This window comes from Cyprinodon tularosa, unplaced genomic scaffold, assembly GCF_016077235.1.
Source record: "Cyprinodon tularosa strain WSP-4 unplaced genomic scaffold, ASM1607723v1 ctg47, whole genome shotgun sequence".
Classification (NCBI taxonomy): Eukaryota; Metazoa; Chordata; class Actinopteri; order Cyprinodontiformes; family Cyprinodontidae; genus Cyprinodon; species Cyprinodon tularosa.
In genome coordinates this window covers 1,420,734-1,446,098 of record NW_024039196.1, presented here as the reverse complement: position 1 = coordinate 1,446,098, position 25,365 = coordinate 1,420,734, and the positions used below count along the sequence as shown (strand labels likewise).

The 25,365-nt window shown below is 36.8% G+C and overlaps 1 protein-coding gene across 1 annotated transcript; it reads right to left on the bottom strand.

Moving 5' to 3' along the window:
* Nucleotides 1-881: 881 nt before the first annotated feature.
* On the bottom strand, nucleotides 882-24,919 carry wnt3a (wingless-type MMTV integration site family, member 3A). The gene is made up of 4 exons (XM_038301623.1): nucleotides 24,486-24,919; nucleotides 17,783-18,024; nucleotides 4,363-4,628; nucleotides 882-4,267 (listed from the first exon to the last, which is right to left on the bottom strand). The coding sequence occupies exons 1-4, from the start codon at nucleotides 24,605-24,607 to the stop codon at nucleotides 3,788-3,790; spliced, it is 1,110 nt and encodes a 369-aa protein (XP_038157551.1). The 5' UTR covers nucleotides 24,608-24,919; the 3' UTR covers nucleotides 882-3,787.
* Between the last annotated feature and the right edge of the window lie 446 nt (nucleotides 24,920-25,365).

Genomic DNA, 25,365 nt, shown 5'->3' with positions numbered 1-25,365 from the left:
GTACAAAACTTTGGACTTAAAAGACAGAAAGTACAACAGAACCCCCCTCTCTCACATATAAAGTGTATTGTACTCAATGCCATAAACAATTTTAGATAATGATGGTTGCTCCTTTGTTGATTAAGAATGATTTCAGAGTACAACTGATTATAGCTGGTTACTTATATTTTCAGTTCTGTCAAAAGCTGAATATAAGCCTGAGATAAACAGTAGTATCACACTGTAAACAGTTTATTAAACATAATTTCTTAGAGATTTTACTTCTTTCACCACAGCTCAGAAACTAGAATCAGTGAAACAGTAAATATGTAGCTCTGTGTCTCAGCATTCATTTAGGTATTCACTGGTCATCCCAGATAATACACATTAGCCTGTGTTTCTTCTCCAATCAAAGAAGATCATGTCTATGGATCTGCTTTACATGTGATGAGAAGGAAAACACAGCAAAATACAGCTAAACTCAAACACATAAATAATAAAAACAGAAGACAGCAAAATCTTACAAAATATATTCAGAACAGGTTAGACAGTTGATGAAATAGGACAGAAAATACAAATGTAAAACCTAATAAGTAGTTAAAAAATTAACAAATAAAAAATCTGAAATGTCTTTTGTTGAATAATTTGAACTGTTTAATGTTCTGCTAGGCTCTTTATTCATTCACCTCTTTATCTGTTTCATACTTCATACTAATTTCTATGTGCCATTACTTATCATTTTTTTCATCTTGGTAATTAGGTTTTTGAAGGAGCTATGGAGATTAATAATCTTAGGAATTCCACTTATGTTTTATTTAAATGTATATCATAGGCTAAACATTTCATATATATGATGCCATATTTAATGTTAAGTTAGTTGTCATTTATTAAATATCCTGTTCTGCTGTCTTAAATGTTTTTTTTCTTTGTTTGGCTGTTAATTCTTGTGCTTTATTTCTCTTGTGCATTTGAATTCAGCCCTATATTGATGTGCTTTTGTCCATCTATGCCACCTCATTGACTTAATAGTTAGCATGACAATGAACTTCCAGACAATCAAAAAAAAAAAAAAAAAAACCCTAGCTAACTCTATATTACTCTATTAAGATAAATCTGTATAACTTTGAGCAAAAATTTGTAAAACACGTTTTTCACATTTTTACCAACTACAATAAAAAGTATCTTTCACGGAAAGAATCACAATATGCATATAATAACATTATCACACAGGAACAAATATGTAAGTTGAAAAACAAACACTTGAACTTATGATACCTTAGCAGCATTATAATAAGGGAGTGTTGTTAGCTTCACTGGTGCTGCTCTTTACTTAGTTTTGCGGAACAGGAAGCCATAGCTTGGAATCATTGAAAAAAAAGGTTTTGGTCATTTTTCTATAGCAAATGCAATACAAAGAGCTTATAAAACATCCTTATTCATCCCTTTTGTTATCTTTATCTAATATTGCTGCAGCGTAACCTTCTGATTGATTAAAGTCATAACTATACATAACAAGACAGGTCTCTTTCACAAATAACAGTAATGTCCACATTGGATAACATGGGACTTTACTAATATCATCAGAATCAGGTAGAGAGCACTTCATATTTCTCAGCTGACCTCGAAGTCTTAGCTATAGATATTTGATTACAATTTTATTTTATTTTTCTTTTGGACACCAATGTGTTTAAAAGTATAGCCTTTTCTAGATTTTACAGAAAGATTTCAGTATCGGACTTTGAATAAAATCTGTCTTTCATGAGCAAATGACTCAGCGCATTTATTTATATCTAACGGTTAATACACAAAGGAGATAAAAAGTGGACACCCCTCTTTTTAAGCTAAACTTAATTTTAAAGAATAAAATATAGCTTGATATTCAGACTTTTGTTCTTTATTTCTCTTTAATATGTGTGTTCATGGTCCATAACCTTAGTGTGTCTGGTCTGGCTTCTCATACACAGTCATATATGGCAAATAACTGCTTCTAATGAATCAGGTACTGGTGCAGGTTTCTCCTGTAAAAAGGAGTTTTTCTTTTCCATTGTCACACAGTGCCTGCTCACAATGAAAGACTGCTGCAAGGTTAACAAGTTGATCCAAAAAATGCTGCAAAGTCAGCAGTTCAATACAATTCTGAGACTTTTACCTATATGATCGGCTTTTATTAGCCTGTTTTGACTAGGATCTTATCAACATTATAGATGAACTAAAATTAATTAACTGAATTTGAAACACTATCAAAGGCTATCATTATTTTTAAAAATTGCAGAGAAGCCAGTGGTTATTTACAATGAAAATGGAGATACTAAGTAGACATCCAAAATGTTCCTGTGTGAAAATCATGCTGAGAACAGAACCAATTTCCAACTGTAAGTTGGTGAAACAACAGGTTAAGCATTGGAAGCAGCAGAAATGTTACAGTGGTTTTACTTAAATATATGTATATATATTTATTTAATGTGTGAATAACTCATGTGCAAAGCATTTTTTTCTGTATTAAAAATGATATAAAAAAGTGGATGGAAATTTGTTGAAAAACAAACGAAGATAAGTTATAATATAAGCTTTACTAAAAGAAACTTCAAGAAAATAATCTTTTTTTTTCTATTTATTTTCAGTCTCTTTGCAGAAGCCAAAATCTCTAACAAATCAATCTTTTAGCCAAAATTCTTTGCTTACATTTACTTTGGATTTGAGTAAAAGTAAATGTTTGAGTTTCTATAGACAATCATTTTAAAATGAAACAAAGAAACATCATAGACAATTACTTTGTACTGTACCAAAAGTGTTCCAAAAAGGAATTTGGAATATCTTTTAAATTTGACTTTATACAGGGGGCTGGATGTCCATCTGTATCAACATCATGTACAGGTGAAGCATTTTTAAAGTAACAAAATACCAACTGACCTGCAAATTGCATGGACAAGTATGACACTTTTAAATATGGATTTGTTTTGAGATGGGAAAAGTCAACTATTTTCTTGGCTCCTCTGAGATTAGCCAATCACTTTTGCCTTCCGTACCATTTCATGTTTTAAATGCCAATGAGAGTAATGTGCTGCAGATAATAAATTGCATATAACCGCATATAAGCTTTTTACAGAACCCCATTGCAGGAATTCTAAACAATAAAAAAGTAAATGGAATGGGTTAAATGTTTTGTCTTTTTCTGGTGTTCAACCATGTCTGGCTTCTCTGGTTACTCTTAGATAATGTTATTCGTTTAAATGAGATAATTACGTGTTAGCTTAAGGATGTGTAAACATGTTACAGTAAATAGCTACATTCACTGAGGTGCAAGTGCATTCTTTACTAAATATCAATAACACTATGAAACTGTGATTATGTTAGTTCAAACATAGGCAGAAATACAAATAAACAGAGGAAGGGAATGCTTGCTTGTTGAGTTTCTTGTAAGGTAAATTAAAGTATTTTTGTGGCAAAACTGAAAGAGGATTAAATGTCAGGGGAAACAATGACAGTGCTGTTTAATTCTTAACAAAAATAGCTACTATTTACATAGAAGACAAAAACACCAATATGGTGTTTGCTTTTTTGCCAACAGTTCTTTTGTTCCAACTTCAGCATGCAAAACCTTTAAAACATAGCCTTAGACACTCCACTTTATGAATGATGCTTTCAGGTTGAGCTGATTTGCACAGACTCGCTCTTTGTAGCATCCCAGCGTAGAACACCAGGGCAGTCGTCAGTGTTTAAACAACACACGTTTTCTAGGAAGAAACCTGTATTTGTTCCTCTGCCTTCTAAAATGTTCTGATATGGCTTTTTGAGAACCTCTACATGTTTATTTGCAGGTGTGCACATCATAGACTCTTACACATTCCTGGCAGCTGACATAGCAGCACCAATGGAAAATGCAGTGACACTTCTCCTTCCTCTTCTCAGTCCTGGTGTTGTGACCTCTGCCGCAACATAGTAGATCACAGCCGTCTATGCCATGGGATGTCAGGTTGCAGATGCGATCTCGGGTACCAAAGGATCCTGTCTCTGGGTTGGGGTCGCAAAAATTGGGGGAGCTTTCGTAATAAACCAGATCACGATCTGTGGGGGGCTTGAAGTAGTTGTACTTGGGTCTCAATGTCTCCACCCAGCCGCGGGACTCCTTGTGTTTCTCCACAAGCATCTCAGAAGCGCTGTCATATTTGTCCTTCATGTAGTCTCCAATGACCCGAAAGTCTGGTTGAGACCACCAGCATGTCTTGACTTCACAGCTGCCTGAGAGCCCATGGCACTTGCACTTCAGGAACATGTTGTCATTGAGGGACTGTAGATTTTTCATAAAAGCAAAATCCCAATAGGTTACTAGTATATCTTAGACCAGAGCAGTTGTTACATTACAGAATCTAAAGAACAACTGACCATTCTTCCTGCCTCGTTGTTGTGGCGGTTCATGGCAGAGCGTGCATCCGGACGGTTCTCCCTCGCGTCTGCAAACTCACGGGACACCATGCTTCCAAATTCAACATCTTCACTGCAGCCACCCCATTTCCAGCCCTCTCCAGGGGGTCCCTTGTGACGTGCGTCGCATCCACAGATGGTGGCTGAACCATCAGCGCAAGCCCGGGTCACAGCAAAAGCAACCCCCGCTGACGCAATGGCATGAACAAAGGCAGACTCTCGAGTGGCTAAAAAGAGAAATAAAAGAAAATGGGTTACAAAACTATTGTAAACAAACTGTATAGTATAGATGGTCTTTAAAAAATTTGGATTACCTTCAAGTAAGAATATCAAGAGCTTTCATATCCACTAATATATTTCTTGGTTACCTCCTCTTACAGAGATATGGTTTCATGTTATTCCCCGCTGATGTCAACATTAAAATAACTGCATATTAAGTGCTAAATTATTAATGATTTCACCTGTTTGTCATTTATATACTACTTTGAGGCTTTGTTCAGCCCAGACATCAATCGTGCTGTCTCTAAATAAAGCTGGAAAGGCCTCCATGTCTCTATTTGACATAGCTAACTGATGAGTCAGAGGGATCAGGATCTTCCACAAAGATGAGAGGAAAAGACAGGCCTGACAGGCCTATAATTAAGAGACTCAATTAAGCTTTTGAAAGGTTAGGAAACAACCTAGCGAGGTGGAGACAATGTACCACGTGGAGAGTAGTCTTTATTGACCAGGTACCTAATTCACTCCCCAAATTGAGTGCATATATGAAAACAAAGACTTTCTTTACACCTCACATGAGGCGTAACATGGAAAAGCAAACAGAAAACCAAGCAAGAGAAACAAGTATACCTGAAAATGAGTAGTATGCTTATTAACGGTATACAGCTGACTTGTTTGACTGAGTCAGAGAGCCAGAGAATGTTTCTGTCTAAAGAAACAAAAAAGGAAAGAGGGAGAGAACAAATGAAAGAAAAGAAAAAAGGAAGGTGCATGTAGCTAAAGGCAGGAGGAGCCCCTCCCTTTCAGCAGGTTGCAACCAGTTTAAGGACTAAAGGGCATTAAAACAGTGATGCAAGAAAGAAGGTCTTTTTGACTCCTCCACCACCCATTTCATCTGCTAGTGAATGCATCCACGGTAACTAAAAGTCAACAAACCTAACCATCAGACCTCATGCTCTTCAACTGCAACACAGTTAATTTATTTTCAAGTCAAACACTCCAAATAGAATAATAATTTGAACAACCAAAATTGTCTTAACTTAAATGTACCACGAGAGGCATGTGTCTTAAAAGTTTTTTTTGCAGTTATTCCAGTAACTACTTAGTATACCATACTGAGATATGTTCACAAACAACTGCTGGATTGGTTCAAAGATGCCATGACATGATGTGTTGCAGTGTTACTCATTAAGTGTATTTTTTATCTCATAAATTGAAGTTTGAATTTGGGAAAAAGGACAGCAAGGTCTCTAGACATTAAGATCAGGGATTCTGATTCATCAAATGGGTACCCAAGATTATCATTGGTACCAAGGAGTCGCAAGACTACTGTGCTAAATCTGGACAGGTTTTACTCATAAGTCATTATGGCACAAAAACACACATGGATGTTGCAAGTCAAATCAAATCTGAAAAAGAACAGTTTTTTTTTTTTTTTTTTATCTAACCTACAAGCTCTAAATCCAATATAGCTGTCTTGCATAAAAACGTGGCTGACATTTGTAGTAAACAAACTGCACTTCTAACAATTAGCATCATAATAAAAGCTTTTAGATGAAGATCACTGTATCCCCTCCCTTGGTGTGCATAGTTCTATTGTTTTTTCAAGATGTGAAAAAAGAAAATATTTTTTTTATGATTTTTCACACCAATGGCCTGATCTTCAAAGCATCCAAATAAGGAGCATCCAATTTTGGTTGGGCAAAAAATAAAAAATAAAAATAGACATGTAATAAGAAAGTGTGTTCAGCTCAATCCAATTTAATTTAATTCTGTTTATTTATATAAACAAATGCTATTATTCACACATCATCTCAAGGCACTTTACAGAGACAATTCAGTCGGATCATTAAGCCAGATTGATTAAAATGTTGCAAGAAAAACCCGGCTGATTGCATCGTTTCATTGACTTTTCAGGATTCACTCCTCCTGGATTAGGATGTGGCGACAGTAGACATTTGCTTGCATTGTGACTCTTAAACAATCCCTTACTCTAGGTGTGCATGTAGTGACAGCATCAGGAGAAACTCCCTTTTGACAGGAAGAAACCTCCAGCAGAAGCAAGCTTAGTTGATAAGCCGGACAACTGAGGATTTGAGAGGACAGAAGCAGAAACACAGAAAAGGAACATAGAAGACCTGATCAATAAATTGTTGGTATACTAGAGAAAGGAACAGTACACTAGCTCCATATGTAGCTCTGTCTAGGAATTAGACAGTTAAGCAGATGAGCTCTGTGCCAGTTTTTATGCCAAAAGATATGAAAGAAGGTACATAAATTTAGTCACAGTAAAGACTAGGTCAATAGGTATATCCAGGAAAGAAAAAGGACTAAGCCCTGAAAAACAGGCCCAACTTTATCATCTATCATCAGACGTGTTGATGGCAGCAGCTCAGCTGTTTTTTTTCCCTCCCGAAAGGTGTTTCAGCCAAACAGAACCGGGCCAGATGAAGCTACTATCACAAGAAATAGCAGCAGGAACATAAAGTTCGGGGTTAAACTAACAAATACCGCAGTATTGGGAACAGAGACTAAATTAAGGAGAATGATAAAAAGCAGTCCCAATGTCCTCCAGCGGTCTAAAACCCCATTTACACTACCGTCTGAAAACCAATCTGTGCCGAGTTCAGACTGAGCTTGGATCAGTTAACTGTGCAGAGTTTGGTTCCTTCACCACCGTTTACACACCACGCTAGCACGGCTCCTTCCCTTTTAAACAGACCCATCATAGGCGGAGGCCTTAACATTCAGGAAGTCTGGTTATAATGGTGATATTGTTTGTGGAGAGTCAGGCGAAAAAGGCAGCCTTTGGTGAATTTACTTGACAGTCAGCTTTTGGGAAGTGAATATGACAAATGATAGTGTAAATCAGGACTTAAAGATGCAGGAAACAATTATAGACGTTAAAGTTCACACTGCTAAGCAGAGTCATCACTGGAAATCGTGAGGCAAGGTAGGGAAGCTAGTATTTTTATGCATGTCGGAAATGTCATGATTGCGGAGGCTGACCATAGGGAGATGACACGGTCTGCCGAGCCCTACTGATGAACTAGTACCAGTTTTGCTTGTGTTTGGTGCGGTCCAGTTTAGTTATGTGTGCCAATCACTCTCAACAGTTGTCTCGGTTACTGTGCTCGGACCGATTTTGGCACGGTTTCAAAAGGGTAGTGTAAATGGAGCTTAAGCCTAAAACAGCATAACTATAGAGATAGCTCAGGATAACCTAAGCCATTCGTACTATAAGTTGTAATAAAACTGAATATTTTAAGCCTAGCCTGCCTCACTAAAAGTAGTAGTTGGTTCCACAGGAGAAGAGCCTTTTAACTAAACTCCATTCTACTTCTAAATTCTAGGATCTACTGATAAACCTCCAGACTGAGTGCGAAAATCTCTGTTAGGAAGACAGACAACTTCAGATCTCTGATATAAGATGGAGATGGATTTTGTTTTTAAGGATTTATGAATAAGAAGGAGAATTTTAAACTCTATCTTAGATTTAATAGCTGGAGCCAATGAAGGGATTAGCCGAAGGCTTTTAACTAAAGTTCATGGACTTCCTGATAGTAAAGAATGACAATAATCCAGCCTTGAAGTAACAAATGCATGGACTAGTTTCTAAGCATTATCCCCGGTCATGATATTTGTAAGACAAAGCTTCTATTTTGTCTGCATTCAAAAGCAGAAAGTTTAATGTCATTTTGATATCTATGTGTTGAAACCAAGCACGTAGTTCCTGTAATGGGTATGTTTCTTTGGGATTTATGGACAAATAAAGCTGTTGTCATCAGCTGATAATTCTAGCTATATATATATATATATATATATATATATATATATATATATATATATATATGAAGATATTTGGCCATAGTACAGATCCCTACGTCCAATCGAATGAAGATTTTCTTAAAGATTAATTTGCATTAATCTGTGCAAGTTTGAACAGATGTTTTCTGTCTACATATATTCTTCTATTGTTACTTTTGATTGCCAAAATATATACACATGCATACATACTCTATTTCTATCATCTGTCATTGTATTAGTGTGTCCTTTATAGCCACAATGACCCCAAAATGTTTAGTCAGTTTGCACCTGACCTTCAAATGTATTAAATATAGTCACAAAAACTGAGGATGCAATCTGTGTCTTGATGAATCTCTTTATTAGTGGTAACTATTGTACTTGCATATATTTCACTCACACATCTGCACAGTTTAGTAATTAAAATATGATCTGTGAATGCACAGGTTAAAAAAAAGGTTTTCAAGTGCTGTTTTTGCTGACTGTCACTTTGCTCGTGTCACAATACATGCAGAACTCTTGAAAAATGGGCCCTAAGTATTTACTGGAAATAAATATGTGAATATTGAAATCTAGACCTGGAAAATAGCTTGAACTTCAGATTCCAGAAGCAAAGACACTAATCCTCTTCATGGCTCACTGTTATCTGTAACATCACAGTTGACATATTTAACTTGAAAATATCCACTGCTCAAAAAAATTAAAGCAACACTTTCAAAACACATCAGATCTCAGTGGGTCAAAAAATCATGCTATTTATTTATACTGATATGGACTGGGTGATTGTTAGGAACAAAAGGATGCCACATAATTTGATGGAAATGATAATTATCAACCTACAGAGGGCTGAATTCAAAAATACCCCAGAAATTGCAGTGAAAAAATTATGCGGCAGGCTAGTCCATTTTGCTGAAATTTCATTGCAGCAACTCAAAATAGTATTCAGTAATTTGTATGGCCCCCTCATACGTGTATGCATGCCTGACAACGTCGGGGCATGCTCCTAATGAGACGGGGTATCTCCTCCCAGATCTGGACCAGGGCATCACTGAGCTCCTGGACAGTCTAAGGTGCAACCTGGCGGCGTCGGATGGATCGAAACATAATGTCCAAGAGGTGTTCTATTGGATTTAGGTCAGGCAAGCGTGGGGGCCAATCCATGGTATCAATTCCTTCATCCTCCAGGAACTGCCTGCATACTCTCGCCACATGAGGCTGGGCAATATCGTGTACCAGGAGGAACCCAAGACCCACTGCACCAGCATAGGGTCTGACAATGGGTGCAAGGATTTCATCCCGATACCTAATGGCAGTCAGGGTGCCGTTGTCTAGCCTGTATAGGTCTGTGCATCCCTCCATGGATATGCCTCCCCAGACCATCACTGACCCACCACCAAACCGGTCAAGCTGTACGCTGTTACAGGCAGCATAACGTTCTCCACAGCTTCTCCAGGCCCGTTCACGTCTGTCACATGTGCTCAGGGTGAATCTGCTCTCATCTGTGAAAAGCACAGGGCGCCAGTGGCGGACTTGCCAATTCCAGTGTTCTACCAATCAAGCTCCACGGTGCCGGGCAGTGAGCACAGGGCCCACTAGAGGACATCGGGCCCTCAGACCACACTTGGGAAGTCTGTTTCTGATTGTTTGGTCTTTGGTCTGAGACATTCACACCAGTGGCCTGCTGGAGGTCATTTTGTAGGGCGCTGGCAGTGCTCATCCTGATCCTCCTTGCACAAAGGAGCAGATACCGGTCCTGCTGATGGGTTGTAGATCTTCTTCGGCCCTGTCCAGCTCTTCTGGAGTAACTGCCTGTCTCCTGGAATCTCCTCCATGCTCTTGAGATTGTTCTGGGAGACACAGCTGGCAATGGCACGTGTTGATGTGCTATCCTGGAGGAGTTGGACTGCCTGTGCAACCTATGTAGGATCCAGGTAGCGTCTCATGCTAAGAGTAGTGACAGTGACCCTAGCCAAATGCAAAACTGGTGAAAAAGAGTCAGAAAAGATGAGGAGGGGGAAAAAATGTCAATGGCCTCCGCCTGTAAAACCATTCCTGTTTTGATGGTCATCTTGTTGATGCTCCTCTAGTGCAGCTGTTGTTAATTTCAACACCAAAGCAGCTGAAAATGATTAATATAATATCCCAGAAGTTTAATTAACTTGATGCTATACTCTGGTTACAAAGTGTTCCTTTATTTTTTTTTAGTAGTGTATAAAGGATATTATTAGATTAATATTAATATTATCTAGATGGTTAAAATTGGGAAAAATATCCAATATACAAAATTGAAATAGAAAAATAATGTATGAGTGTTAGCATAACTAGTCCCATGATTTCTTTTAGGGACTGTAGTCTCTAACAGACAAAAGAAAGATGTTTAAAGCAGGTATCCACAGTCTTCACTGTGTCTTTTGTAATATTAGCACAAGAAACATTAAACCCAAGAAAGACAATCCACCAGAATTATTTTTGCTTTTCATATGAGATGTCACCATTCGTACTTCTGATTTTCTAGAACGTTTTAGTAGCCATATGCACCTAATGTTATGGCATCTACTTCACCAGGAGTTGTCCCTGCTTACATAAGTTCAGCAGCTTCTCTCTGTTTTACAACCAATTTACGGTCAGTTTTTCTTGGACAATGCTTTTCAACCAAACTTCACCAGATACAAGCAGGCCAAATGGTCCCTACAACCTGCTGGGGGGTTCAATCCCCCATTGTGCTGTCACAGTCACGCTGTGTTAGTACTACAATGGACCCAGATATTTTATATGAAATTTGCCTTGGCCAGTGATTAGTGGGGACCAAGTTAAGTCATAGCAACAGAGAACTATGCTTTGGCTGGACCCTGCTTGTCGGCAGACAGGGAAATCCCTATTCACATGGTTTAATAAAACAATCTAGAGGGCGTGTGAATGGGGAAAAGCACTTTTTCTCCTGCTTAATCTCATGGTTGAGAAGATATTGTGCTCTGAGCAGCACCCAGTGGGGAGTGGGGCTAAGGTCCCCCCATCAACTCCATTTACCACACCCCTTCTTTCTTTCTTGCCCAGAGTTAATGATATACTGATGTGCTCACTTCCCTCCCCCAGCTTGATGAGACATACGCTCTGTGAAAAGCTGAGACCTTTTAGCTCATCCTAAATAGTTACACTTTCTCATCTTCAGGTCATAGGTCGTAACCCGTATCTCCTGACATCCTCCTGGTTAATTTAAGAAGGATTTATTGATTTCTATTAAACTTCATGGTTTAAAAAGCACTTGCAGAAGAATTCATACCACTTTTGCGAGGTTACAACAACCAACCTTTGAACATTTCACGGTATTTTTATATGATAGACTCAGACAGGGTAGCACATAATTGTGAAATGAAATAAACCAAAATGCATAGCTTGCAAAAACGTTAACCAAAAATAAATCATAAAACAATCAGATGGATTAACAAAATGCACCAGCTTTAAGCGATCTAAACACATTATAAATAAAGCTATTCTTTGAACGTCTCAAAGATTTGATAGACAACAATACTGAAGAAAAGCATCATGAAGGCCTGGGAACACAATAGAAATCTGAGATACAGGGCAGCTAAACAGATTAATGCATTGCTAGAACACAAAAACTTATTCAACACTTTAAAAATCTAAAGCAATTTAGAAGAGTTTGACCAAGCTATTACCCTAAGAAGTCACAGGCCAACAATCCGGGTAAGAATAGAATTAAAAAAAAAATCACGCTTCTCATCTATAAAACCCTAAATAAGCAAGCTCCAACTTAAATCAGAGATCTGATTGTTCCATATAATTTTAACACAGCGCTTCACTCTCAATCTCCAGGTTATTAGGCTTCTTTCCTGTAGAACCAACTACGAGTTTTAGTCTGTGTGGCAGACACCCTATCTCCTTTTAAGACTAGGCTTAAAACTTTCCTTTTTGATAATGCTCATAGTTAGAGTGGTTTAGGTCATCCTGAGCTATCTCTATAGTTATTCTGCTATAGGCTTAGACTGCTGGAGGACATAGGGATCACTTTTCATTTTGCAGTCTTTCTTGGTTCAACCCCTAATTTTATATTCTTTCTTTTTTCTGTTTTAATCTCTGATTTCTAGCTCCATCTGGCCTTGTTCTATTTGGCTCGGACACCATCCTGGTTGGGCTGCTGCCATCAGCGCCTCTGATTATAGACAATAGAGTTGGGTCCGTTTTTTAGTGCTTAGTCTGGTTAATTTTAGCCTTTACTGTTACTAACTGTATGTGTTCTCTTTTATCCCTTTAGGTAAAAAAATTATTCAAAGCGTCTTTACTTAGCAGTGTCTTACCTAGACAGAGCCACCAGTAGAGCTAGTTTACAATGACCTTCTCTAACATACCAATTATTTATGGATCAGTTCTTCTTGTTCCTTTTGTATTTTTTCTTCTTAAACCCCCTGTCAGGCCTGGCAGAAGGCCTCTCACACTGTGGCTGCTACTGCTGGAGGTTTCTTCCTGTTAAAATTAAGTTTTTCCTCTTCTGCTTCACTTTATGCATGCTATGTGTTAGGAACTTCTGTAGAGTCAACAACAAAATGCAAATGTGTCTACTGTCACCACATTTGCATCCAGAAGAAGCAAGTCCTGCAAAGTAAGTTATTTGATGCAATGATGTATGCTCTGGTTAATTGTCTTTGTAAAGGATATTAAGATGACATGTAAATAGGTGCCATACAAATACATTTAATTGAATTGTAACACTATCATTATTCAGAGAAGCGGCCAAGAGGCCAATGGGAATTCTGGAAGAGCTCTTTTAATGTGTTTATGTATTCCATGTAGGTAACATCGCATTAAAGGAAGAAGGTAATCTTGTCACCAAGACCAAATTTGAAAATGCAAAAAATTGTTTGTGTGGTAATAACATAGTATTCACAACACCTTAAACACCCCCTGAACCTTGATGGTGGCAGTATCATGTTGGTGGGGATATTTTTCTTTAAGACAGTGAAGCTAACTGGGTTAAGGGGGAGATAGATGGAGCTAAAAGCAAAATAATTAAGGGCAGAAACATGCTAGAAGACTTCTAACTGAAGTGGCTGTGCCTGCAGCAGAGCACCAACTTAAAACATACAGTCACAGTCAATGTCGACATCTAAATTCTAATCAGAATAGTTCCAGGGAATTGGATTGATCTTTACTGACTTTCCAAAAAAATATTGCCAAAGTTTTCTTTCTCCAGATTTTCAAGTTAAGTGTTTTATGAATTATTATTATTTGTTTTTATCCTAACAAAAAGAATCAGGATATTTATGATACTAAGGTGATAAAATTTGATAAAGATTAAGAGGTAGAAATACTTTTATAAAACATAGTCCTTATAAAGACGCCAACACTTATATATATTTATATTTAATAGATATAAGTGAATATAATTTAACATTACTAATCTCACACTGGAAAAAAAAATACCTCTGCATTTGACCCATCCCCTTGGGGAAGACTGGGCTGCTTCTCTGCAGCCCCCAGGTAGCAGTGTGGGGTTAAGGGCCTTGCTCAAGGACCCAGAGTGGCAGTCCGTGGGAGAGGGGCTTGAATTCAGAACCTCTGGGGGCCAAGCGCAATGCTTTTTCCACTAGGTCGCAACTCCCCCCTCCCTTTTTTTATAACGACATATATTTAATGTTAATTAGTTGTAGCATTGTTAAACTGCCTAATTTATAATTTCATACGACCCCCATCAGAAAGGTGATTATGCCAATTCAATAGGTAGGCAGTCTGCAGATAGCTAATAAGATCTCAAGAGCTTCAAAATTGCTTGTAGAGACTGAGAACACCTGCAAAGCTTTCAATTACCTTTCATCGCAGGCAGATTCAAGTAATGCATGTTTTGACACCTTAGCTAATGTAAATTAATGAGTGCTGACGCAGACATAGCCTGGAGGCAGGCTTTGGGATGTGAGGTGTGGCAATGGATAGAAATTTTGAGGTTTAGCCCATGTCTAAGTGAGAGAGTTCCAATAGGAATATGTCTTATTTAAAAGGTTGAATTTGCTTTTCTCTTCTTTCATTATGTATGACATGGCAAGAATGTGTGATTTCATTTTTCAGGGATATTATCACAAATTTAAATAAATGTTTTCCATTTATTCTTTTAGCTTTCCTTTCAAAATGAATATTTCTTTAAACAGACATCTTCTAACCCTATAAGCTAATCCATCAGCCTTCATCACGATGATAAGGCAAGCAGTGGCAGTGTTGGGCTGAAACTGTGCTTTAGGTGTAAGCAAGGTGCATGCTTTTTCTTACAAAAAAGGCAAAGAGGAAACTGGAACACAACAGTCTGAATAGCAGACAAACAGACACTGATAGGACAATGTCCTCAACCCACAGACAAACACCAGCATCAATCAAATCCAATGAAATGGAAGCCTACTTCGACTAAAACCTATCAAAGGCCTGTGAGTCCCTGAGCCACTCTACTCATCCTTCGACAAAGGCACTTAATCCAGCCACTTTGACCTCTCACATTATTAAAGGCCCCAGTGACCTTAATCCAATCGAAATGATTTACTAAAGCCCAGTAGTGGCCTTCTCTTTCCAGTCAGTACCCCTGCAATTTAGAGCTGGGAGGGGAGGGCAATGAGAATGATGTGGTAGCATTTTGCACCACAATGGGACCATGATTGAGAACCTCTATCGTTAGCCATCTACTTGAGTTCAAGCCTTTTCTATCAACTGGCTCAAGAGTTTATTAAATACAAATGCCATAAATCAAATTTGCATCATTCTTAAGTAAAACAACTACCCAGTTTAGATCTGCAACCCTCAACCAAATATAACATAATCGAGTCAAAATTTCAAAGCCAGTTTCGGAAGAGAAATGACAGCGAAATGACAGAGAAAAAGACACATTCTTTGGTAAATCCAGAAAACTAAAAAGCAAGTTTGAAATTACATTTGGAAATGTTGCTAAGTGATAAAAAATAAATAAAAAAAAACATGTCAGGTAGCTTATCAGCAGATGCGGTCTTGGTTAAGTTTAATGAAGAAAGAAACAGTCGCTTACTGGAAAATAAGCCTTGTGCAATAACATTCAGCAAAGCTCAACCCCTTTGGGCATGGATGAAAAAAAGTGTTCAGGAATTTATTACATTTTGGTATGCCATAATTATTATTCCACGTCAGCGAGTTTCTTATATTGCTGATTGTCTAAGTATAAGTCAAGCATAAGTACATGCTGTCAAAAGTGATTATCAAAAGGTGTTTGCAGATTTGTGTGCTTTCATTTGCTAAAAGCAATGCTACTGTTTCTTTTTAATGTTTAGATTTAAAAATGAAAAAAATAAAACCCGCTATGACCAAAAAAAAAACTAAACATATTTATCTAAATATGCTTAATGTCTTTAATTTCAAGCACCTTATATTCTGTGAAGAATTTTTAATACTATTAAAAGCCATGTGTGAAACTATAAAATAGTGATACATTGTGGTGGAACCATCATATTATAGACCTTTTTTAAAATATTTTTTATTAGGGGAAAGAAAATGGTAAGAGCTGATGGAAACTTGGATGAAGTATCTGTCAGTACCTGCACAAGACTTCAGACAAATGTGGGGGACTGCCAGCAGGAACATGGCTTGTAATTGGCCCAGCTGATTTAAAAATCTGTACGTGGGCTTAAAAACTGATGCTCACAGACATCATCCATCCGACTGGGTCTAAACTGAGCTATTTGCAAAGAAGAGTGGGAAATATTTCAAGTCAAGAGACTTTCTCATTAAATTTAAATGAAACGTGGTGCTGTGAAGGTTTCACACAGACGTTCTAAATATATATGCCAGAGAGACCTCAGAAATGTAAGCTGATATTTCAATTGTTTAAAAAATTATGCAACATTTACGTCCCACTCCCCAAATATGAACCAGTAGGCGTAAGAAAATCGTTTGAAAAAGGATGAAAAGCATTGTGAATTTTGGATCTACCTTGTAAAATGTTAAAGAATGGTTTAGCAAGACCTTATAAATGCAGTGCAATAGAGGTCTAGATAGGGAAGGCAAATCACAGGCCAGGTAAAGGCAGAAAATTAGCTATTGACAAAAATCCACATCAATAATCAGAAAAAAAAGAAAAATAGAATAAAGAAAACAGAAAATGAAACAATAAAGGCAGAAAAATGATCCAAGGCACAATGAGAAAGCTTGTAAAGAAGGATCAAAACATAACAAAAATACGACTTTGATACTCATTGTGCAAGAGTGACGGCAATTTGTTTTGTGGTTAGGCTACTGAAGGAAAAAAAAGAAATTTAGGGCTTTTTATGCTCTTAAAGTATGTCTTTGTTTTTGAAATGCCTTAGGGTTTGATGATTCCAAAAGCCTACTTTCATGACTACAAAATGTCTTTGTATTCTGAAGTGAAACCTATATATTTTGAGGGAAATAAATAATTCTGTTTGGTTCAGATTCTTGTGTTCTAGGTTCCTTTTAAGAAAATACAACAGCTGCAGGGGATCCCCTCCAAAACATAACTCAGACAAGACAGAACTCACTAGCTTTAGGCCTGTTATGTACATCTTTTCATGCATACAGGCCCCTCAGAGCTTGCTCAGTCTTAAGACTATTTAAACAAGGATTTGAATCAACATAATGGATGATGCAGAAGGAGAATAAATCTTTTGTACAAAAAATATAAGACAAATAGAATAGGAACAATCGCTGAAAGCATTAATGATTCCAGAGACGCGTTTATTTTAATTTACTTTCCTTTTTTTAACTAAAGTGTTTTATATTTGTCTTGTAGATGGTCAAATATACTTAAAAAAAAATAAAGGAACTGAAGTTAAACATCATAATTTATGTTTCAGCATACTCTGTTTAGTCTTACAGTCTTACTCATATATTAATTAAACACAACAAAAAATATTATTTTGAAATGGAATTTTTATCCTTTTTTTCTCCTTTAAACCTTAGTGGTTTATTGATTGAAACAAGGTGTCTATGTTGGATTCAAAAAATAAGTTACATTCAAGTTTTTGGGGTTTTCCTGCACCTCATTGTGTAGTAAAATGTATGAGAGGTGTGAAACTCTTCAAAGATTTTCCTATTCAGGTTTACTATCCAATACCTGCTATGTAAATAAAATTCTGACGAATTCAGAACTAGACTTAAAAGGATGAGTAGAATCACTATATGTCTTTGTGACCAATTGTTTTTTTCTCAAGTTTTGCGCACTGTGTGCTTTTAATGCCTTGGGTTTAACATATCCACCAAACCTAAACCCCAAAGTACAAACCTCAACCATGAAAGTGCAGTCATATGGTATGTATAAGACAGACAAATTGCATTGGAAGTACATTTGTTTCTGATTCATAAAAAAATACAGCTTCACCTTTGTCCAAGACTGGCCCAAAGATAGCCAAATTGTCGTTGACCGTTGTGCAGTTCCAGCGCCGGCCTCTGAACTGGTGTTGGCACTCTTGGATGCCGATCTTCACCCCCTCGGCTACGCTGGGCATGATTTCAACGTAGTTCCGGCAGAAGCGCAGCTGCTTGGGCACCAAACCTGGTATACTGCCACAAAGGATAGGTTGGGTACCTATTGATGAATACTGGTGGCCAACTGCTAGTGACCTACAAGCAGAGAGGAAATCACAATGTCAGTGCCTTTTATTAATTATATCTTCTTATTCTATTTGTCTGTATCGATGTCTCAGCACTGGAGTGGGAGGTAATTTTCCTTCTGCCGCAGTGTAATTTTTTGTCTGACTTTATCTGATTATGTGTGTTTATTTTTTGTATCAAATGCTACCATTACGTATCTATCCCTGATCCCTCCAACCACCCTCTCTAAAGACACCTGCCCTTTATGTGTATTGAAATTGCAGCCCTGCCACCGCATTGTTTCTGCTTAAGATGAAAGTCCGCAACGCATCCAGAGGTCTTCATAGACCTTAAGCTGACACTTGGAAAAACTACACCTTGTTATTAGCTGTCCGCACACTTAACAGGCCGTCAGCTTAGGGTAATAAGAGTGCAAAACCTACAATGAAACTTCAGAGAGTGTATTAAGGGCAACACAGACCGCCCTCCCACCCATAGTTTTTTCTCTTTGAGGAAGATGTTTTAAGAAACAAGTGCAAACTTGGCTAACTGATTACATCTCTCTGCCTTCACACCTTTATAATACTTTCTGTCTTTGTTTTATGTGTTGATTTATCTCTATTACAGAGTATTTGAAAAACTGAGGTGCCACAATACAATACAAATTTTAGATTTTTATCTTTTATTCAAGATTTAGATATAAGTAACTTGTATGCCTGATTGCACATTTGAATATTAATAAGATGCATACCGTCTTATGTATATATATATAACGTTTTGTTTGTGTTGTTATTCATCCATTACTAATCCACAGCATAACATTAAACAAATCAGGGGATTTTCCAAAATTATTATGTTGCCTTTTGTATGAAAATCTTTTAAAATAAATCTATAGATGTTAAAATTATATATAATAATAAATTATATATAATATTTAGGGTGATAATAGGGAAGACTTTCAGCCTTACAGACTTGGAGCACATCATCAAAAGTGAATACTCAAAATATCAGTGAAAAAAAAACAAAAAAACAATCCACCATTATTATAATAAGGGTTTGCATACTGTAATGCTGTTTTATTATATAAAAGTAATTCCTAACAAAACCAAAATGTGGTGCTTTTTAAAGATATATTGTCTTTTGAGAGAGGCCTGTCTCGTTTTCTGTCAGGAAGAAAAACTTTGGGTTTTTAAATATCTTTAAAACCTAAATCTGTCCTTGGTATGAATCATTTTGAATAATTTAAATAAATGTACACTAATTTCTTAAAACAAAATCTGTACTTTTAAAGCCTTGTTCCCTTCTCTACCAATAAGTTTAAATAAAACGTAAGAATAGGTTCAGTTCATGTATATTGCTATAAATAAAGCTCATTCGGAAGTGTCTGCTTTCCCAGATAACTGAAAAAAAAATATTTTGACTTTTTCTTTTCAAATATTCATAGCAAGATTTTTTTACAAGTGGAAACTTTTAGTCCTTAGCAAATGTTGCTGCCTTTGGTGATGCCAGTAGGTGCTTGCCCTGATAGGGAAAATCTGCTCCCTGGCTCCTGAGTTATATGGGCTTCCAAATAGTCATTGCTTACAGAAGCAGCTCCAAAGCAGATGAAGATGTGTTTTTCTTCTACTTTTCTTTTTATATTTTTGCTTATCTGAACTAGAAACTGGTCAAAAGTTACATGTGTTTGAAACAGGCCTGCAGAAATCACAGATTTGGGTTTCTTCTCATATGAATACCAAGGTTTCTGATTTTAAGTAAACTCTGCAACCTTAAAAGACAATATAAATGGTTGTTCAGATTTGATTTTGATTTCTGTCTGACCTCCAGTCGGCCTCGGCAGCAGACTGCTCACACTGAGCCTGCTTGTTGAGGTTTCTTCCTGTTTAAAGAGAGTTTTTCCTCACCACTGTTGGTGCATGCATGCAAAACACAAGCAAATGTCTAATGTAGCCACATGCTCAGCTGGGTGAAACAAATCCTTCAAATCGGTGACTCGATGCAATCAACTGGGTTTCCTCAAATGGAAAACTTTTAATCAATCTGTCTGGATAATTCGATTGAATTGTCTCTGTAAAAACCCTTGAGATGATGTGTTGAGAATTGTGGTATTACAAATAAATAGAATTTAACTGATTTGAATAAGCAAATGTTATAGTTAAGAAAAAAAAAATATATATATATATAATTCAGCTGGATCTGTAATAACTGAACGTGAAATCACAATGAGTCCATGTGATCTCTGTCTGTCTCAGTGGAGCTGAGTAAGTCGCTGCCATATCTTCCTGTGTTAGGAAAAGGCTTATGAGTGGAGGCAGGACATGTTCCACCCGGATGATTTATGATTTTTTTTTTTAGCAAACTGTTGCATAAAGAACAGTGTTGTTGGAGACCATCTCTAACAACCACTTAAAGCTAACTGCTGCTCTTCTGAGTGTTGTGTGGATTTTAGGTATTTATTGTGTGGTCTTTACTTTAATCTCTCTAATTCCTCTGTAGAAAAAAGTCAATTTATCTTGTCAGTGTTGCTGTCAGACATAGAGACGGACATTCAGTGTATTCAGCAAAAAGTCACAGTTAATGTGAAGAAAACTGTTTAGCTTAAATAAGAACATACATGGCATGAAATTTTTTTTCCACACTGAACAGATTTTCCCCTCTAATCTGAGTGTAAGCAGTGGATGTTTAATGCATATTTCAGCAAGCCAAGGCAAGGTGCTTCAGAATTACCACTTTACTCGAAGGCCCCAGGGCCTTGGAGTTGACTTTGAAATCAAGAGAATATGTTTGAGAGTAGGAATGTGCAGCAAGCTTTCACCTCCAGGTATTTATCTTCTAAGGTGGGGTGGACTAGAGAAGGAGGTGGTGGGAGGGCGGCGGGTGCAGCCAGGCTATGTCATGGCAGGTCGAGAGAAGGCAGACATGAACCCACCTTAACACTAATCAGCAACCCTATAGACTACTCTGGGCACGGAGGCTGTCTGAAAGCCATTTGAAAACACATTTTGCAGCAGAACATCCCACCTCAACTGAAACTGAAGTAATGGCTTTCAGAAATGTTGCATTGTTTTTTTTTTTTTGTTATTTAAGTTTGGACTAATGTGAAAAAAATGCTGAAGTTTTGCATAACAATTATAGTCAAATATTTGTTTATTTTAGTTGGAAAATCTCAACCAATCAGATCCTGTGTTTATCTGGCTCTGTTTAGCGCCTGTAATTGCTTTCTCCAAAATCCAAATTTAACCTCTCAGATTTTTACACCTGCAGCATGATTTTAACTGTGACGGAGTGGAAACCTGCCTCTAGGTATTTTTTTTTATCTGTTTCAAAGTGGGTAATGGAAAAAAAAAAATTATCAAAAGAAATAAATACGAAAAAAAAGATGTTCCTTTGATAAAAAAGTTAAACATGTTGGAAGATAGGAATGATAGGGTCTTGTTTTTTTTCCATCTGTCTGCCCATTGGCACCAGTGCTATATCAGGATTTCCTTCCAGCCGCGTGTGTAATTAGTTTCTCATCAGTCTAAACACCAGGGGACCCATTAATGGAAGTAGTTTAAGGTCCACCCAGTTTCAAAGCGTTGCCAAATATTGGGTGATTTATTGGAAACTGGCCATCTTTGGTTATTTTTGTTCTACTGTACAAAAACGGCTGTGATTGATGGATAGCTTTTAGCAAACGTGACATTAGTGCCCTCAGAGCCTGCTGACATAAAAACGAAGAGTGGAAAAAGTTTGGCTCATGTGGGATTTTTAGTAGAATGTATGCCATTTATAGCCTCAGCTAAAAATGAATAAATGTCCCCTTGTAAGAAGATTTTAGTACAATAACCCAGATAAAACATGACATGGTTTTACACCAGCGAGGCCAGGGTTCAGGAAAAATAAATAAAACAGATTCACCTGAAAATAAGAGACTGACAACAATACAATGGTTTCAATGCTATAACTGTAGTTTTCTTTCACATCAGAGATGAAGATTTTTTTTGGAGACATTTTCCTGTTGTTAGCCCACTTTAAGCTAAATGATCAGCAGTGTTTAGAAACAGGTAGAGGAAGAAAAGCAATGCATTCCTGAATGCCTCAAACCACTGGTCATTTCAGCCCTCCCTGAATAAATTTGATGCCACAACAACTTTTTATGTTTTTCCTTTTTAAAACCTTGCTATATCTTCAATTCCTCAGACAATAAGTTTTTGCCTACCTTAAAATACTTGGTGCACAATGATCTACCCGAATAGCCTTGACGTGTAAGCATCTAAAAAAAAATTTGATTCTGCAATTTAGATACATTTCCAAAATATATTAGATGATTTTTTTATTTTTTCTGATCATTTTTGGATGTGAGCTGTTAGCCTTTTTGTCTTAGATCCTAAATGTCTGATTATACATGCTTGTCAGCTGGAGTTATGGTACTTGCATAAATGGCTCCCTGTTCAAGCTCTTACTTCTAAGACAGCAATACCTCATATGCCTTTTACATTCATTAAACTTAAGTCCCCAATAACCACACATTTACTGTTACTTTGTCACCTTTTTAAGTGAAGTTTTCAAATCTAATGATATCTTTTAAAATTCTCATATAGTCCAAACTCACAGAAAACATTCAGGATATGGATCTGAGTCAAATTTGCTGAGTAAGACAGAAACTTTAACATCTTTAGTTCTGTTATTAAAGTGACAGCTGATTCTGCCAACAAACCTCTGCTGTTAGCCAGTTCAAATGCATTACCCCTCAGTGGCTTGATCATTCTAAGTGCTTCCTGTAACACACTGTCATTTAATTTAAATTAGACAGAAAAAAAATCAATATATGCAGAAACATATTTCAAGAACTCTAATCTGTTACATGTCATGCTACTGCAACAGTGATTTTTATTTCAAATTGCAGAAGTAAGTCATTATGTCCAATAAAAAATGAGCTTGACTGTGAATCCTGTTTAGACTTTAAATAAAAGGTTTTATGACTTCTAAACAAGCTACACAGTATAAAATAAGGGATTTCCAATGTTGTCTGCATCATGAAGATACAGGGGAGGTTATGGTTTAGGCTCTAAAACATTGTCATTTCATTTTTTTTATGGTGTTGCTGGTGAACATTCTCAGTCATCAAGGTCATAATCATTCCAAAGAAGTTAAAAAAACAATCTACTGGACTTTGTTTCCAAGTTTAAGGACGTTTCGCTTCCCAACAAGGAGGCTTTTTCAAGCTTTTTGGACATTTTGATTTGAAAAAGCTTCCTGAATGGGGAGCAAAACATCATCAAAGTGGATTGTTTTTTAAGTTTTTTGGTAGGACTTGAAGCTGACCTAAATACCTGAAAATTTTCTCTCACTCACTGTCAAGAATTATATATTTTACAGCATTGTCTGTTGTTTGAATTGAGAACAGAATTCTATTTTTTCTTTTCTGTCCTATTCTACGTTAGGTTAACATGTTAAAAATTTTTTAAAAAAGTGGGAAAGGGGAAAAAAACAAAGCGTTTGAAGCACATGAACAGAGAATAACCAAACTGAGCCAATCAATTTGGTTACATATGTGATTTGCTTAAATCACAGCAGCATAAATCAAGCAACGCATTGCAAAAGTTAGTTCAAAATGATCTGTGATATGAATAAAAAAATGAATTAAGAGAAAAGGCAGCTATAACACCAAGAGTTAAAAACTCCCATCAGTTATTATGTTACCTAGTCCATCATATCCTGATTAATTAATGTTTTACAACAAATTCTTGCCATACAATAAAACCTGATCATTAAAAATTTTATAAAGAACAAGCTATATTGTTGTAACTTTGATTTACTTTAGAGAAAAGTCTGATATCTATCCTTAATACTACAACTAGAGTATTTGACCCAAATCAAAATAAAACTCAATAACTCTCACGGCCACATTTCCCCGCTGCCAAAAAAATAAGTAAAAAAATGTGTATTTTAAGAGTATGATGTGATAGATCAGAAGACAATACCTATGAGTTGCAACACTTGCCTTTTTTGTATGACAATATTCATTTTTGTGCAGTCACTACCTGAGCTGCATTATATCTTAAATGACAGCAAACTTCCATAATTCTGTTGGATTTTGGTGTGCCTCCCAAACATTATCATTGGACCACCATCTGACTGCCCCCCTTTTCAAACTTTCTGTAGACGCACCTGGTTTGTCTCAACATGGTGAATTAATATACACATATATATATACATATATATATATGTGTGTGATATGATCTTATTTTTGATTGTTATTATTCATAGTAAACTCCAAAGTAGTATTAATGATGAGCTAAATGCGCTGAAGATGAAGAGGATCATTGCTGTTTGCAGACAGAAGTGTCCTGCTGCTGTCAGAAAAACAAACTGAAACTGCAGACGCTCAAACTGTCGCACATTGAGGATCACCAGACGCTTCTCGGGCATTTTAACAAAATCACGTCACCGTCTGTTTAATATGTTAAAAAAAAAAAAAAAGGAAAAAAGATAAAGATAAAGCTTACCACCAGATGGGATAGCTTGCCATAACATGCTTAAGCCCACAGAGCAGCAGAACGCATCCAAGGTATATCATCCTTAAAGTTTGGCAGAACTTCTCCAGCAGAACGCCAACGCGCGCGCTCATCCGCGCGGACAGCTCGGAACTCAAGAGTAGAGAAATAAAATAAAACGATTTTACAAACTGATTGATTTTATTTAAATCCTCCAAGACCGAGAGAGATAAAAAAAAAATCTATCTATCCCTAGTACTCTGTGCAGAAGTGAAGAGCCAAATATTAAAAGTTAAAAGCCGTTGGCTTTTTAAGGACCCAATCAGCAGGTATCGCCAAAGGGGGAAATTCAGATGATATGCTCCTTCTGTTGCCCTGTCAGTCGGAATGAGCTAATTTTAAGATGTGTTTTAGTGCTCACTGAGATTGCATTAGCATGCAGTGTGTGTGTGATATATAATGTTGTTTAAAGGAGAGAGGGAGGGTCCTCGGGATTTTAAATAGACATCAGAACCCCTGTGGATTGCGTAGCTATAACAACCTGTCCGGATTTCACTCCCTGGCTTGAAACTTCTAAAATGCAGAAATAAATATGTGTGAATTGCTTGGGAGCCATTATTAGGGACCCTCAGCCCTCTAATTGTGCCTGTTTGTCATGAATATAAAATAAGAAGTTGATACCCCCCCACCCACACAGACAAACTCCTACCTCTTATTTTATCCATGAAAAATGACATATTTTATGTTTGATTATTATAACGCTTGAGAAACCCTTTCTTAAGACTCGTAACACATTATTTAATTATTTGCTAAGTGATATGATATTTTACCTGTAACGTTTAAAACGTTTCTAAATCAAAACTTGTGTGGAAAAAGTCTTTGTAGGATAATT